Here is a 23,914-nt window from a genome sequence, read left to right on the forward strand (position 1 = left end):
AAAAAGCTGAAGTTTTTTTCCAAATATGGTCAGTGGACTAAACAAGAGAAACTTCTCAAACTCAATAAGGAAAAAAGACAACCCAATTAAAAAGGGGCAAAGGATTCGAATAGAAATTTACATAAAAGTCCAATAAGCACTCGAAAAGATGTTCAACATCTTTAGCCATTAGAAAAATGCAAATCACAATCACTTCACATCCATTAGAATGGCATACTAAAAAAGATGTAATAGCAGGTATTGGAAAGAATGTGGAGAAACTGGAAACTTCTCCACCCAGTGGTGCTGGGAATGTAAGTTGGTGTGGCCATTTTGGAAAATAGTTCCTCAAGAAGGTAAACATAGAATTATCATTTGACCCAGCAACTCCACTCCCAGACATATACCCAAGAAAAGGAAAACATGCTCATACAAAGATTTGTACAGAAATGTTCATAGAAATATTATTCATAATAGCCAAACAGTGGAAACAACCCAGATGTTTATCAGCTGGATGGATGGACACAGTGTGATGTATCCACACAGTAGAATATTATTTGGACGTGTAGAGGAAATTAAGTATTGATAGACACTTACAACATGGAAAAATCTTGAAAACATTATGCTGAGTGAAAGAAGTCAGACACAGAAGGCCACGTATTATATGATTCCATTTATATGAAATGTCCAGAATAGGCAAATCAGTAAAGGCAAAAGGAAATTAGTGATTGCCTAGGACTGGAGGGGAGTTTTGGGGGTTGATGAAGATGTTCTAAAATTTATTGTGATGGTTGCACAGCTCTGTAGCTACACTAAAACCACTGAATTGTACATTTTAAATGGGTGAATTGTATGGTATGTGGATTTTGTCACAATAAAACTGTTACCTGAAAAAAAAATCTCATTTGAAACTGATCTTAACATCTTATTGTTGAGAGAGAATATTCTAAAATTCTACAGAAATACAGCTAATCATCATTCAGGAATAGTTCAGTTTAGAAAGATTTGTGGAATGCCCACTGTGTGCGTGGCACAGGCCTGATGAGGAGCTCAGCCGGTGAGGAACTGAGATGTTTGAGGGAGCAAGTGTAGGCAGGCATGAACAGTGTAGAAGGTCCTGCATTAGCGGCAAGAGGGAGTGGTTGGAATGTCAGGGAAGGAATTACCACCGGTGTCAAGGGGCTGAAGCGTATTTTAGGCCAAAGGTGCCAGGAAGTGTGTGATGCTGTTGATTTTTTAGGTACAGAATTGGGTGGGGAGTGCAAATGGCAGGAGGTGGGCCTGGAAAGAGGGACTGACTTTCCGACTGTTTATTTTCTATCAAAGAGGAAACTACGTGTCGGTACTATGCTGAACCAGTCTCTGTATTTTGGAAGTTTTAGCTCATCCTTGAATAACGTGGAGCTCTCCCTGATTGAGTGTTGGCTGTGTGCCTGGCACCGTGCTAAGGTCCTTTCTCCACTACTCCTCACACACTTCAGAAGGATGTGCTGCTGTTACCCCAAGCGCACAAGAGGACCCCCCTTCCCCGCCCCTGTCCAGTGGGTCAGCAAGTTGCCGTGGTGAGTGGCAGGGCCAGGACTCCGGTCCTGAGCCTGCACTCCTGCCACAGCACTTCAAGGACCCCTGTGCTGGTGGGCGTCAGTCTGGAAAGCCGCTGTGCTTCTATTTCAAGATGCTTTTGGCTCTTTCTTAGAGTGACGAAATGTAACTGAAATTCATAGCATTTCTTAAACTCATTTTGTTGTACTAAATGTGTCTAAACTTAAATTGGCACAATTAAACTTATTGCTCTTTCACTTACTAACAGAATTTTTTAAAAACCTGTATGGTAATAATCATAGGGGTTTATTGAGCTATTTGTATTTAGCATTCATTCCAATTACATTCTTTTTAGGTTGAGAGAAATATTACTGAACTTTGGTGATACTGGTCGTTCACTGAGGTGGTTTCCTACATATTTCTATAAAATATAATTTGTATCTCCCAACACCATTTATTTATTTTTTATTTTTTTTAATTAAAAATTTTTTTTTAACATTTTATTTATTTTTGAGACAGAGAGAGAGAGCATGAACAGGGGAGGGTCAGAGAAAGAGGGAGACACAGAATCCGAAACAGGCTGCAGGCTCTGAGCTGTCAGCACAGAGCCCGACGCGGGGCTCGAACTCACGGACTGCGAGATCATGACCTGAGCCGAAGTCGGACGCTCAACCGACTGAGCCACCCAGGCGCCCCCTCCCAACACCATTTAAAGGGTTTCTGTCTGAAAAGATGAACATCCTTGAGATGGGTTAACTGACATTTGTTTGTTCTCCCTAAAAATAGACAGGGTGTAGGAAATGAAATGACTTATTTAGAGCACTAGATTATATCCCAAATAGACTTTCAGCAGACCTGCCCCATATTTTAAATGTACATTTGTCTACTTTTAATAGTCCTCAATAAATGTCTATTAGCAATAACTATAAAATGATAAAGTGTTCATCTAACATTGGAGAGAGTGACAGGCTGGCATTTTTTTGAGTAATTAAAGACCTGCATCAATACTTAGCTTATCTTCGGACTTTTTAGTGGAACACAGCACCCTGATAGCCCAAGTTCTTTTGTGCTCAGACTAAACAGGAGCCCTGTTTCCTTTGAACAGGAAGGGGAGCTCTGCCTTAGAGTGCCTGGTAGGAGGCAGAGCACCCTGCCACATGATGTGGGCATGTGGGCGATGGGCTCCCCATTGGTAGTTTCTCGGCGCTCTGGGATGTCCTGACATTGCCAGCTGGATTGGAGGGATTTGGAGAACAGGAAATAAGCTGCTGGGAGATAAGGCGGGCAGCTATGAATTGTAGATGAGAGAGGAAATGAGAATTCTAATCCACGGAAACAACATTAACAGTTTGACTTTATTTTTAAATGAAGAATCATTGGAAAGATTTCTTTCTCTAAATTAGGGCAGCTACCTGCCTATTCTGTTACACCGGTTAGAACTCACAGCAAAGGTGTGGGAATGGGACTACATTTCTGTTTACTGCTGCATCTGCGCTGATCAAGAATTACAAAAACATGAAGCCTGTGAGCCTTTTGTTTATTCAACAACTACTGCGTTGTCAGAAGACCAAGAAATCTTTAGAGTGAAAAATAACTTTTTTGCCTTTGCTCTTTTGTGTCTGTTTCATGCTATGACTCTGCGGGCTCTTTTCGTGAAGAAGAGGGTTTTTATTATTGAGGTTAACTTAATATGCAACCATGCCTGGCAATGGATGTTAAAGGAAGAAAGGCAGAAGTACAGAAAATGTTATTAAGCTTTATTTTCTAAAATACGACACCTTGTCAAATGTTATTTACAGGGAAGATCATAGCAGATGAATGGTCTCTGTGTTAACTTAAGGAAATCATTTAAAAACTGGTCAGTTGTGAATATCATGTATTTAGTTGTCATATTCCATCCCGTGGTGGCCATTCTGAAGTACATCAGTGATTGTGGACTTGAATGATGAATGTGTGTCTTATAAAGGGACCAAAATGTAGCTGCGTGCACATTAGTGGATTGCAGTGCTTGGGCCAAATCACTGGATCTGAAAGAGGTTTATGAAGTTGGCCTTTATTGACTAGAAATTCTAAATTTTATGACACATTGAAAGACTTCGGTTGTTGATGGTACTGGTTTTTTTAATCTTTGATTTTTTTTTTTTATTTTTTTATTCTCAAGTTAGTTAACATACAGTATAGTCTTGGCTTCAGGAGTAGAACCCAGTGATTCATCTCTTATATATGAGCACCCAGTGCTCATCCTGAAGAGTGCCCTCCTTAATGCCCGTGACCCATTTAACACCCCCTCCACTCCCATGAACCCTCTGTTTGTTCTCTGTATTGAAGACTTCACTCATACGTGGGATTTGAGAAACTTAACAGATGAACATAGGGGAAGGGAGGGAAACATAAGGTAAAAACAGAGAGGGAGGCAAACCGTAAGAGACTCTTACATAGGGAGTTTTTAAAACTGGACTTAAAAAAATGAATCTGGGTTTGTTTCCCCCCTCCACCTGTGTGTTCCCCTCCTGTGTATGTTCACAACTCTAAGTGCACATAGAGCAGCGCTGTGTTCTGTTTAGTGAACTGAACTCCACGAGCACAAAGATGTCTTAATCTCCATCCTCAGCACCTGCAGTTCATAGTAAGCAGGCAGGCAGAGTTGGCTGTTGTTAAAATGCCTTTGGGCATTGAAAAGAACCTTCTGGACATAGTTTTCAATAACCTTTTTATAGTTCAAAGATATGGATCATAACTTCTAATTACATAGTACTCTTTGGCACAATACACTCCGAATTACTGTAGTGTGTCAGTATTCAAAGGTGAGCCTGCCCCTGTCCCCCTTCCGCGGGTGCACAGCTCAGTGGGGAGGCGTGCACGTGGACCAGTAGTTATGGTGGATGGTGCACGTGCTGCGCTTGCAGAGCGTGAGCAGAGTGGGGCAGCCGGTCCAGCAAAGAGAAAGCAGGACCGTGTGCCGTGGGCGTGGGTGGCGTCAGCATCCGTGAAAGCAGACTCTGGCGTGGGAACCATCAACGAGGTAAGATCTGCCGGGTGAATGCCAGGCTTCCAAGGAGTGCAGCCTCACAGCTGTCTTTAATTTTTTGCAGTTTTAAAAGAGAGCTACAGTGTCTTTACATTTTAGGTGGCCAGTAATTTCTTCTTGGATTTTATTATGCATCTCACAACAAGTGCTGATGCCACCAACTGTGGCAGACCAGGGCTGGGGGGCCCTCCAACTCTCTGATACCTGAAAACCAAATTAAAGACTTAAAATCAGGCATGCCCTTGGCACAGGTTTGAGAAGGGACAGGACTTTTGGGTTAGCCTGTGGTTTGGACACAGGTGGGTGTGAGAAGGGGTCTGAACATTGCAGAGGTCCTTGACAGTCTGTCCTTGGCCTTGCTTGCTATTTTTTTATTTTATTACTGTTTTCTCAATGTTTATTTATTTATTTTGAGAGAGAGCACGAGTGGGGAAGGGGCAGAGAGAGAATCCCAAGCAGGCTGTGTGCTGACAGCGCAGCTCGATCCCACAAACCATGAGATCATGACCTGACCTGAAATCAAGAGCCAGACACTTAACTGAGCCACCCAGGCGCACCCCTCCCCTTGCTTGCTATTTTAGAATTTGGGGAATTCGTTTACTGGGTGTGAAGTCCTGGGGGGAGACAGGGGATTCAGATCTTTCTTATGAACAGCAGCTGCGCGTTGGGTGGTTAATGACAGTGCTCATTTGACTGTCACAGATCCGTGTATGTCTGTGCATCCGTGGATGTGCTGACCCCCAGATGGAGTTTTAGCTTCCTGAGCATGGGGTCCGGTCTTCTCCATCTTGGCATTGATCATATAGTGTCACACAGCCTGAACCTAATAAGTACCAACCACATGTCTGACCGATCGAATGAATTCCTCACGATCACCAGCATGGACCAGTCAGGTGACACTCAGAGTTTACCACAGTGAAGGCAGGGTATTGGTTTTGTGGCTCATGGGCACCCAGGACCGCTTCATAGGCCTGTGTCCTTACAGGTTTTATTGGACTCTTTGAGTCCTGTCCTCAGTCTCCTTGGGCATTTACCTAATCCCACAGACCACCTCCCAGAGGGTCCACCTTTTGGGTGAGGGAGTGATAGTCCAGAAAGACGGGTGATTTGTCCAGGTTCAGAATTTTTAAATTAAAAAATTAATTTGTCATACTCACAAATGTTGAGGCTTATAATTTCATATTTCCTCTCTGATAAAGTACTAAGTAGCTTAGACGTTTCAATGATTTTTTCTAAATTATTTAGATACTGAACTATTCTTGTACTTGTGAGAGGCAGGACTGAGTCCAGATGGGCTCTGGATCCTCTGCTTTTCTAGCAGCGGGCATTTTTGTGTCACGGTTTATGGTTTGCTCAGGGCTATTTTTCAGGAAGCCTCGTCATGGGAGTCCCGTTTCCTGAGTCTCTGCCACCTGTGGGCCATGCCCTGTCCCCTCTCCTAATCCCCACACCCGCCCTCAGCCATTCATTCCCCTTGACCGTGCCTCCTCTTTAGTTCTGAAATCTCGTCTCTTTGGAGACATACTCCTGGCCCTCTGCTTTAATCCCTGTGGTAAATATCTTCTTGGCTGTTTTCTAGGTTGTGCTGGTGAGGTGGAATGAGCCGTACCAGAAGCTGGCCACGTGTGACGCAGATGGAGGCATATTTGTGTGGATTCAGTACGAAGGGAGGTGGTCCGTGGAACTGGTCAACGACCGAGGGGCTCAGGTGAGTGGGCAGAGCCGCTCCCAGTGAGACATTGCTGGAAACAGAACACAGAGATGGAAACTCTTTCCAGAAACCGGTAGAGTAAAAATAAATGAGATAGAATCCTGCTTTTCGTTCCCCCCGAGTATATCACTTGATGAAAAGAGAAAGATCTTACTTCTTTATTCAACTATTCTGCTGTTGTGAAAACTCTCCAAGTTTTAAGCTTTAATTAAATCTGCGAAATCATTTTTTTTCCATTCGTTGTTGTGATTACATGTTAAATTTGGATCCTCTGAAGTGCTTACGGCATATCACTTTTGTGCTCCCTTTGAAAGGTACTTGCTGTGTGTTGTAATCTTCATAGTTCTCTCCAAGGGAGCTCTTGTGAGCCATTCTCACAACCTGCTTGTCAAGCTGAGTTTTTAACACTCTCTCTGTCAGGTTTCAATTAGCGTGGCCACCTGTTGTCACCCCTCAGCTCTTCCTTTCTCATACAAATTTGTCTCTGCTCTGAGGAAAACAGGTGCTCCAGGGACTCCCTGCTGAGCTGTGCTATTTTTAAACCTGCTCCATAGATTCTTCTGGCTTATGGTACAGATCTGGCTCTCCCACCTCCCCCCTGTGATGATGGGCCACATGGAGCTCCTCTTCTCGGTTGCTTAAGGACACAAGTCCCATCCCTGGGATTTGACCGGAAATTGTGGCTTTGGAACCAAGTCCTCAGGGGACCTTTCTCCATGAGGGCTTTCTCAGACTGTTTTACCACTCCAGGGATGGTTTCCCTGTGACTGCCTTTCTGTACATTGCTCAGGAAGTGGATTCTCACCCTCTTTTCCCCCATCTATCGCTTAAATAAGCTGCGAGACCCCCAAGTTTGAAAGATACACCAGTGAAGTGAAATGACAGAAAATTGCAAGGAACAAAGATACTATTAGCGGTTACTGTTACAGCTAACGGTCTTTGTATGTTGTCATCACAGAAGACAAATCTACCACTAGGTAAAATAGAACATTCTTTTTTGTGTGAGTTTATTTATTTGGTAGAGTAAATAATAATTTTGACTGACTCTGAAAAGGCCTTATGAATTCCCTGTACACCTCCATGGAGTGAAGAAAGGAAGAGGTATATCCTGCCCTCTGGTGACTGACCAGCCATTCTGAAATAGAGCCACAGCTGGGGAAATCTCCATGACCATGAGAAGTTCATGTTACCTAGAGGGGAGACATTGTGGTCAAGAGCATGAGCTCTGGAGTCAGACCACACGAGTCTCACTCCATTATTTCTTAGTAGGAGATCCTTCATTCTCTGTGCCTCAGTCTTCTCATCTGTAACATAGGGACTCACATGGTACCTGCTTAGAGAATCACTAGGGGGATTAAATAAGATTAACCATAGAAAGCACTTATAACACTGTTGATGATCGTTTTTCCCCACATACTGTTCTTGTGCCTGTCGTATTATGAGGTACTACTACTTCGTAACCCCTGACCACAGAACATACCTGCCTGTAAATAGTAGCCATAATGTCATCACCAAAGACTAGCTTCAGGCCTTGAGGCAGCAAGTCTTGATGGCTTTCTGTAAGGTGGAGACTTCTCTGAATTCACCCATAGGGGTCTCTGGAATGCTATAATTCTCCCATCCACCAAAGCGTGAACTCTTTTCCTTAGGCCCAGTGATTGAATTGGATGTGTCTTCAGACTTTGGATGACTACAGTTCTCTAAAGCATTACTCCGAGAAAGACCTGAAGAGGAGCTAGGACAAAGTCCAACTAAGTGCTTGTCTTTTCCATGTGTTCTCTGTCAGTCTTCCCAGGAACCCCATTGAGCAGATGCTGTTCTCAGTTAATAGAAGAAAAAACTCAGGTCATGGAGGTTGAGCAAGTTGCCCAGGAAGTACATGGGTGGTAAAGCAGAATTTGAACCCAGTTTTGAATCCAGAACACTCTGTCACACTATCTTCTTCTCAGACAAGAAACTTTTTTCTCTTTTAGCAGAAATGCATGTATTCATAGTATATCCAGAAGAGCTCAGACTCCATTACCATCAGAGAGTCTAGCCCCACCAGCCAAGCCTTGCTGTCACCACACTGTTTTCTCCCGAAAGCAGCCTCTCCCGGGACGAAACCTTCTGTCATCTCCATATAGCAGCTGTGTGGTTTCCACCGTCACCATATCCCTCAGCTTTTCTCTTTATTGAGAATTTGGCATAAAAAAGCATTTTAGACAGAGGAAAGGGAGAATGAATTCAGACCTGGAGGTGAATGAACTTCTGTGGACCATAGAACACCGGAACCTCCTGGAATCTCACAAATGCCTGCCCCTGCCATATTCAAAAGTAATCACTATATCTATGATATGATCTAGATTTATATATAATTTTGCTGTCTGGAACTCTGATCCCTCAAACCTCGAAACCCGCTAAGCAGTTGTCAGCAGTAAACACTTACATGAAAGGTTTCGCTTCTTTGAATTGTGTTGGCATCAGAATTTATCTGAGCAGAGAAACACCGTGCACTGGCGATGATGAATCACTGATTGAGGAAGTAGTGGCTGGCTGCACCTGAAACAGAACCTGGTGGGAGGAAGGACAGTTTCGTGGCTGGGAAGACGAGGATCCTTGAAATCTGCTTGGAAAAAAATGCTTTTTAGAGGAAATGACAGGTGATCCACGTCGCCCAGCGTGACTTGTACTGTCACAAAGGCATCAGACATTCGGCAAAAGCTAAGTGATGCTTTAACAACTTTTTCAGGAAATGATTACGAGTCCTTTATTTCAAAAGTGAGTGTGGAACAGTGTGTGCATTGTTGTGTAAGATCAGTCACCAGGCGTGGCCGTGTCCCGCACAGGTACTGGCCACTGTGATGAAAGCTGCCTCGGGCTGAGGTCTGACCAGGCTGGTGCCGAGACACAGTTAATCCACGTCTGACAACACGTTCCGTGAGGCAAGAGCCCGCAGGCCTGTGCCACTGAAAGGCAACTAGGAGGGCGGCTTCCTGCTTATTTTCTTTACAGCACTGGGTATCAGTTCCCTTGTTTTTGTCTTTCCAGTTGTGGTATATTTTTACCACCTGTGCTGACCTAATTCAATAAACCCAATTCATTCATGGAAACATCTTTTGTTATCATTTTCTGTGACTGCAAGACTGGTGGTGTCTTGGCGAAGCTTCTTTTCACTGGCTAAACTCTTCGCCCTCTACTAGGATGTTTTTCTTTTTAGTACGGATCTCTTCCAGGATAAATGAGTCAGAATGCTTGTAAATAAGTAGCACTACACTTGAAAATTGAAAAAACCTTAAATTTTATTGCAGAATTCATGGGTTGTCTCTAGAAAATGTTTTCAGTTCTTAAGAAAAACTACACAGTGTAGTTAGTTGAAACGTAGGGTCAGTGAAACCAGGGTCCCGAGTTCACCCTGGCAACCCGCTCTTTTCAGTAACCTCAGGCCAGCTGTTCAAGAGCTGTCTTACAAATCCATGCCGTTGTCTCGGTGGGGACATGCTAACCACTGAACACCAACCTATAACCTCTGCTGGGAAAACAGCAAGTGTTCGTGTCCTTTTGGTGTTTGTTTATTTTATTTTTATCTGAAATGTGATATATCCAGTAATGTCACCGATTTTAAAGAAAGTTAAACATTTCCAAGTAAAAGCAACCTATAACACTTTTATGAATGAAAAGGTAGACGTAACTCTAGAGATTACCAGGTAATCAAAGGTAATGAAAAGATGCCTAGATAATTCACTGGGAGGAAACAATAGTCTTTTTTTCTATTGAGTTGTAATCGGCATATAATGTTATATTAGTTTAAGTATACAATATAATGATTTGATATTTGTACAAACGGTTGACCTTTGAACAACTGCAGTTTGAACTGCACAGGTCTCCTTACACATACATGGGTGTTTTTTTTTCCCCCAACAAATACAGAACAGATGGAAGGGGCGGGGCAAGCTAAGATGCTGGAGTGGTAGCAGGACCCTAGGCTTGTCTCATCCCTCAAACACAGCTAGATAACTATCAGATCATTCTGAACACCCAAGAAATCGACCTGAGGGCTGATAGAACAAAGTGCATAGCTAAAGGGAGAGAAGAGGCCACATCCAGGAAGGTAGGAAGTACAGAGACATGGTTTGGGGGAGAAATGGGGAGAAGCGGATTGCGGCGGCTGCAGAGGGGAGGGAGCCTTGGTCGTGGAGAGAGGTGAGAAAGAGAGAGAGGGGAAGAGGAGTACACAGGGGATCACACAAGGAAAACACTTCCCCAGAGCCATTGGTTGGGAAAATGAGAGGCTGATTTTCATGAGTTTTTGCAACCAACTCAAAGCCTGGAGTTTCAGAGGTCCGTGATGTGGCTAGGATAGAGCCCTGAGAGCACTGCCCTGCTCCTGGAGAGAAGGCAGGCAGGTAACTCGGGGGTAGATGGCATGGTGTGCGGATTGCCTAAGATTCACAGGGAGAGACTGTTCCCCCTTCTTGGAGCACATCTGTGAGTGGTGGCATTGCCCCTCTGGGGACAGAAGAGCCCGGCGGGTGCCATTTCCCTCTCCCACCCCTCAGCATAGGCTCAGAGACACCTGCTGAGGTAGTTAACCTGGACACTGACTGTTTAACCTGCTTTGCTCCAAATCCTATGCCCTTGCACTCTGATGTCAAACTGCCCTTCTGGGTCAAACCTGCATCGGTCCCAGGGCAGCAAGACCCTTCCCCAGAAGAGCAGTGCAGGTCCCTGTCATGCCAGGTCCTTAAAGTTTGGAATTTAAAATTTTTATTTTTGGGAGAGAGATAGAGACAGAGTGCAAGTGGGGGAGGGACAGAGAGAGGGAGACAGGATCCAAAGCAGGCTCAGAGCTGTCAGCACAGAGCGCAATGTGGGGCTCAAACTCACGAACCATGAGATCATGACCTGAGCCAAAGTCAGATGCTCAACTGACTGAGCCACCCAAGTGCCCCTAAAGTTTGGAATTTTAAAAGTCAGCAGATTTGGCTGGAATAGAGAGCCCAAAGTGCACTGTGCTGCCCTAGGCAGGCAAGCAACCTGGACACAGACAGTGTGAAAACAGTGATCTGGAAAATGCCTAGGACACACGATAGGAAATTATTCACTCTTCTGAGAGGGCTTTCCTGAGAACAGCAAGTATGGACCACCCCCCTCTTGGAACAAAGGACCTGGCTGGTGCCATTTCCCTCCCCTGTCCCTCAGCATAAATCAACTTCACTGAAAAGCACAGCACCAACACTGGCTGACTAACCTGCTTAGTCAGCCAGCCCTGCCCCTGTGCTCTGCAAGTGTGCCTAAGGATCAGTGCAGCGGGCCCCTTCCCCAGAAGACCACCAGAAACCCCCACTTGTATCATGTCTTCTGACCATAGAGTTCTACAAGGCTTCAGTTCTAGTAGAAGTAGCATCAGGTCTCATTTAACAAACAGACCAGGCACACCTAGTTCAGACTGGCCACACTATGGCCAAAGTCCAAACACTGCCCATCTACAGAGGAGAGCCTCTGTAGCTGACTGACCTGAGGGATAGAGAAGCCAGAACGCAGCAGCAGACTACATGCAACACACACCAGAGATACTTCCTGAAGCGTTAGGCCCTGGACATTACGTGACCTCTTCATAAAGCCATTACTCTCAGGAATAGGGAACATAATGAGCTTTTCTAACACAAAAAAGAAGACAGAGACCTAGACAAAATACGAAGACAGAGGAATTCATCCCAAAAGAAAGAACAAGAAAAGGTCACAGCTAGAGCTGTAAACAAAACAGATCTAAGTAATATGCCTCATGCAGAATTTAAAGTAACAGTCGTAAGTATACCCTACCAGGCTTGAGAAGAGTATGGAAGATACCAGGGAGACCCTTAGTGCAGAGATAAAAGAGCTAAAATACAATCAGGCAGAAATGAAAGATGCAACATCTAAGATTTGAAACTGACCAGATATAATGACCACAAGGATGGAAGAGTCAGAAGAACAAATAAGTGATATAGAAGATAGAATTATGGAAAATAATGAAGCTGAACAAAAGAGGGAAAGAAAAACTGTGGATCACAAGAGTTGACTTAGGGAACTCCATGACTCCATCAAACATAATAACATTTGTGTCATAGGAGTCCCAGAAGAAGAAGAGAGAAAAAGGGGCAGAAGTTTTTTTTGAAGAAATCATAGCTGAAAACCTCTCTAACCTGGGGAAGGAAACAGACATCCAAATCCAGGAGGCACAAAGAATTCCCAACAAGATCAACAAAAGCAGGCTAACGCCAAGATATATTGTAGTTAAGTTTGCAAAATACAGTGATAAAGAAAATGTCCTAAAAGCAGCAAGACAAAAGAAGTCCCTTACTCACAAGGCAAGTGCTATAACATTGGCAGCAGATCTTTCCACAGAAACTTGGCAAACCAGAAGTTCAACCCACTGAATGGGAAAAATCTGCAGCCAAGAATACCCTATCCAGCAAGACTATCATTCAAGATGGAAGGAGAGATGAAGAATTTCCCAGACAAACGAAAACTAAAGGAGTTCGTGACCACTAAACCATACCTGGAGGAAATATTAAAGGAGACGCTTTGAGTAGGAGGGAAAAGACCAAAAGTGACAAAAGACAAGAGAGGACCAGAGGAAATCTCCAGAAACAGCAACGAAAAAAGTAATAAAATGGCTCTAAGTACATATCAATAATTATGCTGAATGTAAATGGACTAAATGCTCCAATCAAAAGACAGAGTGTCAGAATGAATTTAAAAAAGACCCAACTATATGCTGCCTACAAGAGATTTGAGACCTAAAGACATCTGTGCATTTAAAGTGAGGGGAGGGAGAAATATTATCATGCAAATGGATGTCAAAAGAAAGCCAGAGTAACAATACTTACATCAAACAAACTAGATTTAAACCAAAGACTGGGGTGCCTGGGTGGTGCAGTTAGTTAAGCATCCGACTCTTGATCTCGGCTCAGGTCATGATCTCACGTTTCTTGAGTTCAAGCCCTAAATCAGGCTTTGTGCTGATGCTATGGAGCCTGTTTGGGATTCTGTCTCTCCTTCTCTCTTCCCCCTCCCTGCTTATGCTTTTTCTCTCCCTCTCCCTTCCTCCTTCCCTCCCTCCCTCCCTCTCTCACTCTCACTCTCTCTCTTTCCCTCAAAAGTAAATAAATAAACTTAAAAACCAACAGACTGTAACGAGTTGGAAAAGGGCACTAGATCATAATAAAGGGGACTATCCAACAAGAAGATCTAACAATTGTAAATATTTATGACCTCAACTTGGAAGCACCCAAATATATAAAACACTTAATAACAAACATAAAGGAATTCATTGATAATAATACAATAATAGTAGGGACTTAAACACCCCACTTATAGCAATGGACAGATCATCTAAACAGAAAATCCACAAAGAAACAATGACTTCGAATAACACACTGGACCAGATGGACTTAACGGATACATTAAGAACATTTCATCCTATAGCAGCAGAATACACTTTGTTTTTGAGTGCACATAGGACATTCTCCCGAATAGATCACATACTGGATCACAAATCAGCCCTCAACAAGTACAGAAAGATTGAGATCATACCATGCATATTTTCAGACCACAACACTATGAAACTTGAAGTCAACTACAAGAAAAAAATTGGAAAGATTATAAATACATGTAGGTTAAAGAACATCCTACTAAAGAGTGATTGGGTTAAGCAGTCGTTCTTTAAATAATGAAAACACCACACTCCAAAACTTTTAGGATGCAGCAAAGGCAATCCTAAGAGGCAAGTATATTGCAATATGGTCCTACCTCAAGAAGCAAGAAAACTCTCAATACACATTCTAATCTTATACCTAATGGAGCTAGAAAAAGAACAACAAATGAAGCCTAAAGCCAGCAGAAGGTAAATAATAAAGATTAGAGCAGAAATAAATGATACAGAAACTTTAAAAAAATGGAGGAACAAATCAATGAAACCAAGACCTGGTTCTTTGAAAAAATTAATGTTAACTGATAAACCCCTAAGCCAGTCTTATGAAAAAGAAAAGAGAAAGGACCCAAATAAATGAAATCACAAATGAGAAAAGAGAAATAACAACCAACCACACAGAAATACAATAAGAAAATATTATGAAAAATTATATGCCAACAAATTGGACAATCTGGAAGAAATGGATAAATTCTAGAAATATAAGCAACCAAAAGTGAAACTGGAAGAAATAAAAAAAACTTGTACAGACTGATAACCAGTAAAGAAATTGAATCTGTAATCAGAAATCCCCCAACAAACAAAAGTCCAGGGCCAGATGGCTTCAAGGGAATTCTACCAAACTTTTAAAGAAGAGTTAATACCTGCTCTTCTCAAACTATTCCAAAAAATATAAATGGAAGGAAAATTTCTAAACTCATTCTGTAAGGCCAGCATTATCCTGATTCCACAACCAGACAAAGACATCACTAAAAAAGAAAACTACAGGCCAATATCCCTGATGAACATGGATGCAAAAATTCTCAACAAAATACTAGCAAATCGAATCCAACAGTACATTAAAAGAATCATTCATCATGATCAAGTAGGATTTATTCCTGGCTGCAAGGATGGTTCAAGATTTGCATTAATTAAAGAAAGGGTAAGAACCATATGATCCTCTCAAAAGATGCAGAAAAGCATTTGACAAAGTACAGTATCCATTCATGATAAAGACTCAGCAAAGTAGGTTTAGAGGGAACATAATAAAAACCCACATCCTCATCCTCAATGAGGAAAACCTGGAAGGTTTTTCCCTAAGGTCAGGAACAAGACAGATGTTCACTCTCACCATTGTTATTTAATATAGTACTGGAAGTCCTAGCCTCAGCAGTCAGACAACAAAAGAAGTAAAAGGCATCCAGATCGACAAGGAAGATGTCAAACTCTTACTATTTGCAGATGACATGATGTTCTATATGGAAAACCCAAAAGACACTACCACAAAATTGCTGGAACTGATATATGAGTTCAGTAATGTCACAGGATACAAAATCTGTACAGAAACCTGTTGCATTTCTATGCACCATTAATGAAGCAGCAGAAAGGGAAATCAAGGAATTGATCCTATTTACAATTGCAGCAAAAACCTAATATACCTAGGAATAAATCTAACTAAAGAGGCAAAAAGATCTATACTCTGAAAAATTATAAAACACTGATGAAAGAAAGTGAAGATGACAGAAAGAAATGGAAAAACTTTCCATGCTCATGAATTGGAAGAACAAATATTGTTAAAATGTCTGTACTACCCAATGCATTCTACACATTTAATCCAATCCCTAGCAAAATACCACAACCATTTTTCACAGAGCTAGAACAGACCATCCTAAAACTGGTGTGAAACCACATAGGAAAGCAATCTTGAAAGAGAAAAGAAAAGCCAGAGGCATCACTTCAAAACTGTAGTCATCAAGGCAGTATGGTTCTGGCATAAAAACATACATTGATCAATGGAGCAAAGTAGAAAACCCAGAAATGAACCCGTAACTATATGGTCAACTAATCTGTGATGAAGAAGAAAGAATATCCAGTGGAGAAAAGACAGTCTCTTCAACCAATGGTGCTGGGAAAACTGGGCAGCTACATGCAGAAGAATGAAACTGGACCACTTTCTTACACCATACACAAAAATAAACCCAAAATAGATGAAAGACCTAACTGTGAGACAGGAAGACATCAAAATCCTAGAGGAGAACCCCTTTGACCTTGGCTGGGGCAACTCCTTACTAGACATATCACCAGAGGCAAGGGAAGCAGAAGCAAAAGTGAACTATTGGGACTTCATCAAGATAAAAAGCTTCTGCACAGTGAAGGAAATGATCAACAAAACTAAAAGGCTTCAGAAAGGGTGAATATATTTGCAAATGACATCTGATTAAGGATTAGTATCCAAAATATAAATATAAATAAAGAACTTATCAAACTCAACACCCAAAAAACAAATAATGCAGTGAAGAAATGGGCAAAAGACATGAATAGATACTTCTCCAAAGAAGACATCCAGATGGCTAACAGACACATGAAAAGATGCTCAACACCACTTATCATCAGGGAAAAGCAAACCAAAACTACAATGAGATATCACCTCACACCTGTCAGAATGGCTAAAATTAACAATACAGAAAACAACAGGTGTTGGTGAGGATGTGGATAAAGGGGAACCCTCCTACACTCTTGGATGGAATGTAAACTGGTGAGGCCAGTCTGGAAAACAGTGTGAAGATTCCTCAGAAAGTTAAAAATAGGGGTGCCTGGGTGGCTCAGTTGGTTAAATGTCTGACTTCAGCTCAGGTCACAATCTCACGGTTCATGGGTTTGAACCCTACGTCAGGCTCTGTGCTGACAGCTCAGAGCCTGGAGCCTGCTTCAGATTCTGTGTCTCGCTCTCTCTGCGCCTCTTCCACTCATGCTCTGTCTCTCTCTGTCTCTCAAAAGTGAATAAACGTTAAAAATTTTTTTTAAAAGTTACGAATAGGTCTACCCTACAGTCCAGCAATTGCACGAGTAGGTATTTGCCTAAAGGATACAAAAATACTGATTAAAAGGGATACGTACACCCCAATGTTTATAGCAGCACTATCAACAATAGCCAAAGTATGGAAAGACCCCAAACGTCCGTTGCATGGTGAATGAATAAAGAAGATGTGGGGAGTGTGTGTGTGTGTGTATACATATGTATAATATACATACATATATATATGTATACGTATATATATGTGTGTGTGTGTGTATATATTCCACACACACAGTGGAATACTACTCATTTACCATTACCATTTGCAAAAACATGGATGGAACTAGAATACATTGTGCTAAGTGAAATAAATCCATCAAAGAAAGACAAATGCCATATGATTTTAATCATATGTGGAATTTAAGAAACAAAACAGATGGAATAGGGGGAATAAAAAAGAGAGGCAAACCTGAGAACAGACTCTTAACTATAGAGAACAAACTGAGGGTTGCTGGAGGGGAGGTGGGTAAGGGGATGGGTTAAATTGGTGATGGGTATTACGGAGGGCACTTGTTGTGATGAGCACTGGGTGTTGTATATAAGTGAATCACTTATTTTACACCAGAATCTACATGAATCACTAAATTCTACACCAGAAACTAATATTACACTGTATGTAAACTAATTGTAATTTAAATAAAAACTTTAAAAAGAAAAAAATATACGGTACTTTAAATGTATTTTCTGTTCCTTATGATTTGGTTAATAACATTTTCTCTAGCTCACTAGATTGCGAAAATACAGTATATAATAGGTAAAACATACAAAATATGTATTAATTGACTGATTTTGCTATTGATAAGGCTTCTGGTCAATAGTAGGCTATTAGTAGTTAAGTTTGAGGGAAGTCAAAGTTACACATGGATTTTCAGCTTTGCAGGGCATCAGCAACCCCTAAGCTCTTAGTTGTTCAAAGGTCAACTGTATTGTGAAAGGATCACCGCAGTAAGTCTAGGTAACATCTGGGGAATTTTCTTTTTCACAAATGGTGCTGAAACAATTGCATATCTGTATTTAAAAACAAAAACAAAACAAAACAAAAAACCACCTTGATTCTGACCTCATACTCTACACAAAAATTAACTGTAAGTAAATCACAGATATAAATGTAAAAACTAAATTTCTCTGTAAACCTTGGGTTTGAAACCTTGGATTAAGTAAAGATTCAATGGATTGGACACAAAAAGCGTGAACCATAAAAGAAAAAAAAATATTGACACTGGACTTCATCAAAATTTAAGATTTTCACTTTTTGAAAGATACCATTAAGCAAATGAAAAGGCAAGCCACAGAGTAAGAGAAATTATTTGCAGCACACATATCTTATAAAGGATTGTATATAGAATTTTTATAACAAAATAAGGTTGGAAGCTTATATATATACATATGTATGTAGACATATTGTATACATCTATGTGAGTATTCATACATACACATAACACATATATATGAGTGGATGGGGAATAGGTACACATAGCAAGGAATTTGAACAGACATGTCCCTAAAGATGATGTGCAAATGATCAATAAGTACATGAAATGATACTCACCGTGACTACATTGGAGAAATGCAAATTAGGAACAGTGTCCTACCACTGCATACTTACTAGAATAGCTAAAACAAAAGAGACTGACAACACCAAGTGCTGGTGAGGAGCGAACCTACTAATGCTCTCATACACTGTTGCAGGGAGTGTAAAATGGCATAACCACTTTGGAAAATAATTTAGTAATTTCTTATGCATTTAAACATGCTTACCATATGATCTAGCAATTAATTCCACTCTCAGGTATTCACTCAGGAGAAATGAAACCACGCATCTACCAAAGGTCTTACACATGCATGTTCATAGCAGTTTTATAGTAGCCAAATACTGGAAGCAACCTAAATGCCTGGCAATTTGGGTGGATAAATAAGTTGTGGTATATTTATATAATGAAATACTACTCTTCGTGAAAAGGAATGAACTGCCGATGCACACAAGAATTTAGAATACTCTTATTAAACTATTGTACTGAGTAAAGGCAACCATACACAAAAGTGAGCATACTATACAGTTCCCTTCATGTAAAATTCAAGAAGAAGCAACTAGTGAGAGAAATCAGATCACTGGTTGCCTTGAACCAAGGATGAGCATAGGGGATTGACTGCTGAGAACTTTATTTAATGTATACAAATTATAGCTCAATGAAGTTGATTTTTAAAAAGATAATAAATACTATCATCAGCTACTTGCCAACAATTTGGAAAACTTACATGAACTGGAAAAAATTTTTTTAGTAACTTAATAGAACTGACTCAAGAGGAAATAAAAAGCTTAACAGCTTGACTTGTACTAAAACTACTGAGTACATTGAATCAATGGTTAAAAATCTTCCCACAAAAAAATTCATATGCATAGGCATGTTATACCCAACTTTCATGCAATAGGCTATCCCAGTTTATATCAATTGTTCCAGGCAGTGGAAAAGGAAGGAGTACTCTCCAACTCATTCTGAGAGATCAATATAACTTTGAGAAATCCAGATACAAAGACATTATCAAAAAGGAAATCATAAGTTTGTTTCACTCATGAATACAGCTGTAGAAATTCTGAACTCATCAGTAAATCAACTTCAACTGTGTGTATCAAAGACAACACTTCATCTCCAGGTTGGGCTAGTTGTAGGCATGCAAGGGTAGTATAATTTGAGGAAGTCAGTAGAAGCAATTTACTTCATTAATAGATTAAAAGATTTTTAAAATGGGCTTATTTGAATAAATACAGTGAACGCATCAAACAACACCCAAGTCTGCATAATTTTTCCAGTTAAATTATCATTATTTTTTACTTTAGAGAGAGTCTCTAGAGAGCATGAGCAAGGGAGAGGGGTAGAGGGAAAGAGAGAGAATCTTAAGCAGATCCACGCTTAGTGTGGAGTCCGATACAGGGTTTGATCCCATGACCCTGGGATCATGACCTGAGGCAAAATCAAGAGTCGGATGCTCAGCCGACTGAGCCACCCCGGCACCCCTAAGTTATTTTTTCATTTTGATTAAGGGAATACTATTAGCAAGGCTGAGTACGGTATATAACCAAAAACTGAGAACTTTCCTATTTTGATAGGTGACCCAGAGACACTAATGGCAAATCTGTTACCATAGGTGGGAGACCATAGAACAATGGTAAAAAGCAAAGACACTGGATCCATACAACCCTGGGTCATCCTTAACACTGCCATTCACCTTGTGTATGATCAAGGATAAGTTACTTATCCCTTCTGTGTCTGTTTTCTCTGGAAAATGGGCATGATAATCCCTCCCATGAACAAAGCTTGAAGAATTACCATGTGTGAAACACTTAGCTCTCTTCACTGACACTTGCTTTTCAAATGAGGTCTTTTGTATTATATGTTAGTGTTACAGTACATATGATGTATTTATGCACTGTTCTCTTTAAGACCATCTAACTCTTAGCCAAAGGCTAAGTTAATGACTATAGCCTTTGCTAAAAGTGCTTTCCCTTTCAGATTAAGTGACATCTTGTGTCTATGTGTGTCTCGAAGGTGAGTGATTTCACATGGAGCCACGATGGAACTCAAGCACTTATTTCATATCGAGATGGGTTTGTCCTGGTTGGTTCTGTCAGCGGACAAAGACACTGGTCATCTGAGATAAACCTGGAGAGTCAAATCACATGTGGCATATGGACTCCTGATGACCAACAGGTAAAGCCTCTTGATTATGGGTGTGTAATGAACGTTAAAACCATGTGAGCTGAGGAGGAAATGAATTGATTGCATAAAATCATATGGGGAAGGGAATGGGGAGGGGGAAGCTGACTCAGAAGCCTCTTAAAGAATCACAAAGGTAAACAACAGTGAATATGTCCAGGTAAAAATTAAAACTTTAAGTGAACCATAGATGGGAGAAATAATATTTCCCACCAAATGGTAAACACTGAGTTAACATTTTAATTGTGGAAAATATTCATACAGATGTACTTTTTTTAAAATGTTTTTATTTATTCTTGAGAGAGGGAGGGAGAGAGAGCAAGAGCAGGGGAGGGGCAGAGAGAGAGGGGAGACACAGAATCCGAAGCAGGCTCCAAGCTCCAGGCTGTCAGCAGAGAGCCCAACGTGGGGCGCAAGCTCACGAAGCATGAGCTCATGACCTGAGCTGAAGTTGACGTTTAACCAACTGAGCCACCCAGGCGCCCCCAGATGTACTTTTAAATCTGTGTAAATAGCCAGTTGGTAAATGGATAATGGGCATAATGATTCACAAAAGAAGTTCAACTAGTCAGTAATCATATGGTGGAAAAATATACATTTTCAGGAAAAAAAATGCAAAATAACATAGGAAATAGTTTCACTTATTAGCCAAAAAATAATAAAATGATACAGATGATTTCCTGGTTAATGATAAGAGTTCAGTTAAAGGATTCTTACCATTGCAGGTAATAATGTCTATTACCTTTAGGGAAGGAATATGGCAGAATATGTCAGAAGTCTAAAAAAATTATTGTCCACTTTGACCTGGTAATATACTTTAGGAATTTATCTAAAAACAAAAAGGAAGAAAATAAAAGTTACAGTCATTAAAACATTATTTGTGATAGTAAAAATTTGGCAACAGCCTACTTGTCTAAAAATAGACTGGGTAAGTAAACTGTGGTATTACCACTTAAAGGATTATACAGTTTAAGTTCAGGAAATTATGGATTGTGGTTACAAAGACAGTGTAATAATCTGGAAGAGTTGTTATGATATAATGTTGAGGGGAAAAATCAGCATATGAAATGGTGTATGTGGTATAAGATTATCACGTCATTAAACAACCAAAAGAAACCCATCCATTTACTTAAAAGACCTGAAAGGAAACAAGACGCCACAGGTAGGTTGTTTTATGGTGATGAGCTTTAGGGTCATTTTCTAAAATTCGTTTTAAAACCCATTTTAAAATTTTCTTTAATGTATCTGTTTTACTTTCATGATAAAATAATATAGAATAACCTAATAAAATTATATATTGATAATTCATTTTTTTAACGTTTATTTCATTTTGAGAGTGAGGGCATGTACGTGCACACGAGCGGGAAAGGGGCAAAGAGAGAGAAGAGGGAGGATCCCAAGGAAGCTCTGCACTGTCAGGACAGAGCCCGATGTGAGATCCTGACCTGAGCCGAAATCAAGAACAGACACTTAACTGACTGAGCCACTGAGGCACCTCTGATAATTCATTTTTAAATAAAAAATAATAATAATTTATTTTTTACAAATGGTGCCGGAGGTCAGCTCCAGCAACCAGGGGTTCCCGAAGGAAGAACGGCGTCGGTGAAAATAAAACAAAACTAAAATAAAAACAAAAAATAAAAATGGACACAGACAACAGCAGTGTGTTGAACTGGCCGATTTATTGTAGCAAACATGGCATTATATTTGCTAGTGATTTCCCTGTGGCGTACGTCATCTATGTTTTTCTAACATTCCCTAACTTTGAAAATGTTCCTATGTGTAATCAACCTTTAAGAAATAACATGGCGATTTCCCCCTAACTCTTCCCGCATACCCTTTGATTATTGATTACTTCCTTACATTATTCCATTATGCATCTGTGTTTATCTATAATCTACAAAGCATTTGCTTTGCTGTTCTCGTCAAAGGGCCTCCATTTCTCAACACCTCAAGTGGAACAGTTACAGGGACATGACGTCCTAACCACATGAGGCCAGAAGAACAATGTGTTTGCCTCGGTCCGAGGTGCCAGAAAGGGGCCGGAAAAGCCTTAGAAATCCATGCCTCATACATTCTCAGAGAGACAGTGCACCTAGGAATTAATGAACCATTCTATACCTTAACCGACTAGGTTCAGTCATCATCTGGAATGCCTCCGGGGGGCCAGGTGGGCCTAGGGGTTGAAGTCACCTGTGCCCAGAGATACACTCCTTAGTTGCCGGAGTGAGGCTTTCAAATCCATATGTCTCTCCTTTTACAGGCCCTCTTTGCTGGCAAATGCATGAGACTATCCTTCCTGTAAGTAGAGGAGTCTCCATAGGGGATGGCAAGGGCGAAACATAAGGCCGCACAATTTCTTGTGGAACCTCATTTTCTTCCCTAATGGTTCTTTTCCCAGGGGGCCTGCCGAGGGCAATTCCCCAACCGACAATACCCCAGATACTTTAATAAGGCCAAATTACCTAAAAGCGGGAGGACAAGAAGCTTCGCTGTCGGCGGGCCACCCTGCAGTCACCAATCTGTCCACAGCCCGGGCCCTGCCACTCAGGCTGGGATAGCTCGGCTTCCAGCAAAAGGGAAAACCTTTGTAAATACAAAGCTTGTGTTTTCCAAATACAGCAAAATCCATAAAGTGCCAGGACATTTCATAGCAGAGATTTTAGTTTCATGTTGATAAAAGCAAGCATTAGTATAATAAGGAACGATAACTTTCAGTTTTGAGTCTTAATTCTTTTCGTTCTTTTTTTTTTAACTGAATTGCTCTCTACTAATCACTAAACATTTCTTGCTTCCGTTTTTTTTTTTTTTTCAAATAAAAATGGTCAATATTTTTTTCTTTCTTCTCAAAATGACTACTATGGGAACTACAAAGAAATAGTTTCAACACATTTCTTCCACACACCCCCCCCACCAGTCTCCTAATTATCCAGAGGCATATGTGTGTGTCTGTATGAAGCACTTGAATTTATTGTGCCCTTGTGGTTTTGTAGGTTTTTACTGCTCCTGGAATCAGCTGGAGAAGCCTGCTGCAGCCCACTCAGCAGCCTTGCACAGACACCCCTCCCTGCACCTCTCCTCCTCTGTTCAGGGTAGGGGGGTGGTGAATTATTTCCTGCCTGTTTCCCAGGGCTTTGGTAATGATCAAATGAGGGAACAGATGTGAAAGTACTTAAAAATATGTAAGTGGAAGTCTTGGCTTTGCATTCTTCCCTTGCCTATAGGGGTGGAACCTGGGAGGCTCATGTCATAGTCCCCTGATGAGCTGTGTCTGCCAGTATCCCTAACAGCATACAGGGAGTGTGACAGTCACAGGACCCAGACATGCTGGGGACATGGTGGGTGAGACTTGGCGCCTGCCTTTGAGATGGTGGGGACCAGATGAGACAGACCCACAAACATCCTGTGCTCTGTCCTGACAAAGTTACCTGGG

At 41.1% G+C, this 23,914-nt stretch overlaps 1 protein-coding gene across 10 annotated transcripts in view; it reads left to right on the top strand.

Annotated features, from left to right (window-relative positions):
* TULP4 (TUB like protein 4) overlaps nt 1-23,914 on the top strand; it is a 242,377-nt gene that overhangs the window by 153,618 nt on the left and 64,845 nt on the right. For all 10 annotated transcript variants that reach the window (XR_006217979.1, XM_042987425.1, XM_042987421.1 and 7 more), the window contains 2 exons: nt 6,129-6,257; nt 20,314-20,475. Coding sequence is in view for 9 of the 10 variants with exons in the window: in XM_042987425.1 (XP_042843359.1) it covers nt 6,129-6,257; nt 20,314-20,475 (291 nt within the window). In the remaining variant the exon portion in view is untranslated. The remainder of the gene's footprint in view (nt 1-6,128; nt 6,258-20,313; nt 20,476-23,914) is intronic.

This window comes from Panthera tigris, chromosome B2 (assembly GCF_018350195.1).
Source record: "Panthera tigris isolate Pti1 chromosome B2, P.tigris_Pti1_mat1.1, whole genome shotgun sequence".
Taxonomy (NCBI): Eukaryota; Metazoa; Chordata; class Mammalia; order Carnivora; family Felidae; genus Panthera; species Panthera tigris.